The 3,365-nt window shown below is 46.7% G+C and overlaps 1 protein-coding gene across 1 annotated transcript in view; it reads left to right on the forward strand.

Moving 5' to 3' along the window:
- Nucleotides 1-22: 22 nt before the first annotated feature.
- Nucleotides 23-3,365, forward strand: part of ZBTB2 (zinc finger and BTB domain containing 2) — a 6,932-nt gene continuing 3,589 nt past the window's right edge. Inside the window, exons 1-2 of the mRNA XM_019527476.1 lie at nucleotides 23-617; nucleotides 1,631-1,813. Coding sequence (XP_019383021.1) covers nucleotides 1,641-1,813 — 173 coding nt within the window. The 5' untranslated portion in view covers nucleotides 23-617; nucleotides 1,631-1,640. The remainder of the gene's footprint in view (nucleotides 618-1,630; nucleotides 1,814-3,365) is intronic.

Consider the following 3,365-nt stretch of genomic DNA (forward strand, 5'->3'; position numbering starts at 1 on the left):
CCGGGGGGAGGAGGCGCGGGCGGCTCCCCCTCCCCCTCGGCGCCATGCACCGCGCGGCACCGGCAGCTGCCGCCCCTCCCCCCGCCTGCAGCAGGGCGGGAAGGAGTCTCGGCCCCAGGGCACCTGCTGCGCAGCTCCCGTGTAACCCACCCCCGGCGGCATGAGGAGGCCTCGGGGCCGTGCCGCCGCTGCCGCCCTGCAGCGCCCTCGGGCTGAGGGGAAGCTGCTTGCGAGGCCCGGCGCTAGGCCAGGCCTTTGCAGCCGCTTGGAAACCAAACAAGCGGAGCGCTTGCAGCCCCTGCAAAGGTCACGAGCGGGCGCCCGGGCCGGGCTGTCGGGCTGGCTCAGACTGACAGCCATGGCGTTTCTGGGACGGGAGGGAACAGGTGCTCAGCACCGTGCTGCACAAGACGTAAAGCTGTTACTGTGGCAGGGCAAACTTGGGCAGGTGGGTGGAAACCGAAGAGCACCTCTTTGCTTAGTTGACGTTGAGAGAGAGAGGGGAAAATAAAGTGCCATCAGCACTGCCTCCTTATCACCCTGATACCTCCTACCCAAGTACAGATAAGACCTGCCCAGCGGGGTCATGAAAGTGAAGCTGCAAGCCAGCCTGCAAGGTGACCCCAAGCTCTGCCTGCATGGCACGTCTTGGAGGGTTGAAGACTGACTGCCTTTGTGTGTTGGTGGGACAGCAAGGATTTTCTGTTTTGCTCAAGAATTAAATCAGCAGCAAATAGCCAAATGCTAATGTGAAAGGCCTTTCTGGTAGCATCAGACCTCCTCTTCCCTCTCCCACCCCAATTAGGCAGTCAGTACCTGTAAGTAAATAGGATTGTTTCTTCTCCCCCTTATCCACTTCTGACTTGTGTTACACAAATTCTGATCTCATGTGAACTAAGGCAGTGGGCCATGTTCAGGCCATTGAGTGACTGCCCTTAGTTACATCATGAGTTCTGTACATCCTTCAGCCAGTTTGGGAAGTGTCCACCCCCACCTATGCCACAGATCTATAAACTCATGTCAAATATGCCACCCCTGAGAGATCCTGAAAGAAAACAGCTCTTAGCTTCTCCTGCCTGCTCCAAATTACCGGTTGCTGTCAGGTGCTTTTTTTCAAGCCCTTCCCTTGAGGGCTGTTGGAATTATCTGACTTTTTTCCGCAGTTCCCCTGTAGACAGGTGGTGAGTTTCACTTCTGTCGTCAGTGTTATTTTCTACCTACTTGTTTGTGTACATGACTGAAACCCTAATACAGCATTTTTACTAGCTGAACAGACTAGGACAACATATTATGTAGTTGGAAGTCTGAAAATTTTTTTCGTTTTGTTTCCCTCTCTCTTGATTCCTCTCCCCCCCCCCACCCCTTGGATTTTGATCATTTCTCTCATCTAAATCTCACTCTAATGCCTTTTACTTCAACTTCTTACTTGCTCTGTGATCCAGGGCAAATCACTACAACCTGTATCTTATTTGCCATTTTATAACATGGGAATAATTAACCATTTTAAGATATTGTTTATAAAGCACTTTGACATTCTTGCATGAAGGGTACAATACAATTATAGCATACAAATATTGGGGAAAGAGGTTTACATATGTCACTAATTTTACATACGTCATTTCCTTTTCAGAGTGTAAAACATGGATTTGGCCAACCATGGACTTATTCTGCTGCAGCAGCTGAATGCTCAAAGAGAGTTTGGTTTCCTGTGTGACTGCACAGTTGCTATTGGTGATGTCTACTTCAAGGCCCACAAATCTGTCCTTGCATCTTTCTCAAACTACTTTAAGATGTTGTTTGTTCATCAGACCAGGTAACTACAAAAAGATTGACTGTTTAACACGTTATTCAGTTCAGGCAAGAAAGCTTAAATGCATTCTGAAAAACATTTATTTAATTTCTTATTACTGTACAAAGAAAACCTGGAATCCGTTCTTATTTGTGAAAAACCTTTAAAAAGGACACTTCGTGTTTGTGAATAAACTGTCGAGGAATCCAGTCTTTTCCCACTGCTACCTATAATTAGTTCTTTTTACTCTTGTTGTCTGCTCAACTTAATGCTAACCCTTTTAATGTCTGTAAAAGAATGGACAAGAGCCAACAACCCCTTAAATAATTGGTTGTGAGAGACTGTAAAATAGGCTGGCGGTTTGATTTGATTTTTACTCCCTCTGGCTTTCAGGAATGCTGTGGCATTAAAGTTTGGTGAAATGATGCTGAGTGATGAAGGATTGCACAGCCATGGAAAATAGGCTGCATCCCTTAGCTCAGGGCTGACCAACTGTCAGCCTGGGAAGCGCAGCCCCTGGGCTCCTATCCAGATTCTGTCTCTTACCTTTCAGTTGGAGGTGCAGTTGTGATCCCTAGGCTCCCCTTCCCTCAGCTTTTGCTTCCTCCTCCCTCCCCAGGGGGCAGGGCAGTTTAGCCCAAGAGCTCATGGCCTAGTGGGAACTCTATTGGTGTGGCCTGTGCAGTATGTGCAACACCCCCAACCACTTAGAAGTTGGACAGCCCTACCTTAGCTGTTTATTTCACAGACATGCTAACAGGCAAAATTTTTGTAAAGAAAGTAAAATATTTGGTTGTTAGCCAGCCTCTAGTAAAACACAAGTTCAACTTTGTCTCCCTTTCTTTTAAATGTTTTCTTTTAATATTTTCCCAGCTTTTTGAATTAGCACTACAAGTTTAATCAAGTTGGTATATTAAATCCAGAGACAGGGAGCCTGTTCAGACCCAATACCTATCAACTTATCATTTTCCCATCCTGCATATTTCAGCAAGGACTGAGGTGGAAGGGTTTTATATGAGAGAGAAATGGGGGTAGTCTACGATGGTGAATGAGAAGACTTGTATTGAAGACTTAGAGCCAGATTCTCTTCTACCTGCTTGGTCTTTAAGCTTAGACACCTGAATGCTATTTTGTACCACCCTACTTGAGCCTGTGGAAAGTTTGTCTGCTTCTGTAACACCTCAGCATCTGCTCATTAAGACCAAGTCACTAAAATAGCAAGGAAGAGGAGAACCTACTCATCTTTAGCATTAACAGTTTTTCAATAATTTAGAAAGGGTGGTATAGGATTGGACTTCAGCCTCCAAGTCCACTTACATGCATGATATGTGGAATAAAATTTTGTAGTTGAAATAACATCAAACAATGGATAAGCATGAATAAGAGCTTCTGCTTATCCCTGTCCCTGACTACCTGCTGCCCTCTTGCTTGGCTGCTGGAGAGCCCTTCATTGCAAGGCCACATAGCATAGTTCCATGCCACAATGTTCCTTGCTCTGGGCTATATCCTTCACAATCCTGGCCTTTGCTATGGCCAGGCCCCAAAGGAAAAGTCCTTCGAAGGCCCAACCAAGCCC

The sequence above is a fragment of the Gavialis gangeticus genome, unplaced genomic scaffold (genome assembly GCF_001723915.1).
Source record: "Gavialis gangeticus isolate Ggan-Ray unplaced genomic scaffold, GavGan_comp1, whole genome shotgun sequence".
In the NCBI taxonomy this organism is placed as follows: domain Eukaryota; kingdom Metazoa; phylum Chordata; order Crocodylia; family Gavialidae; genus Gavialis; species Gavialis gangeticus.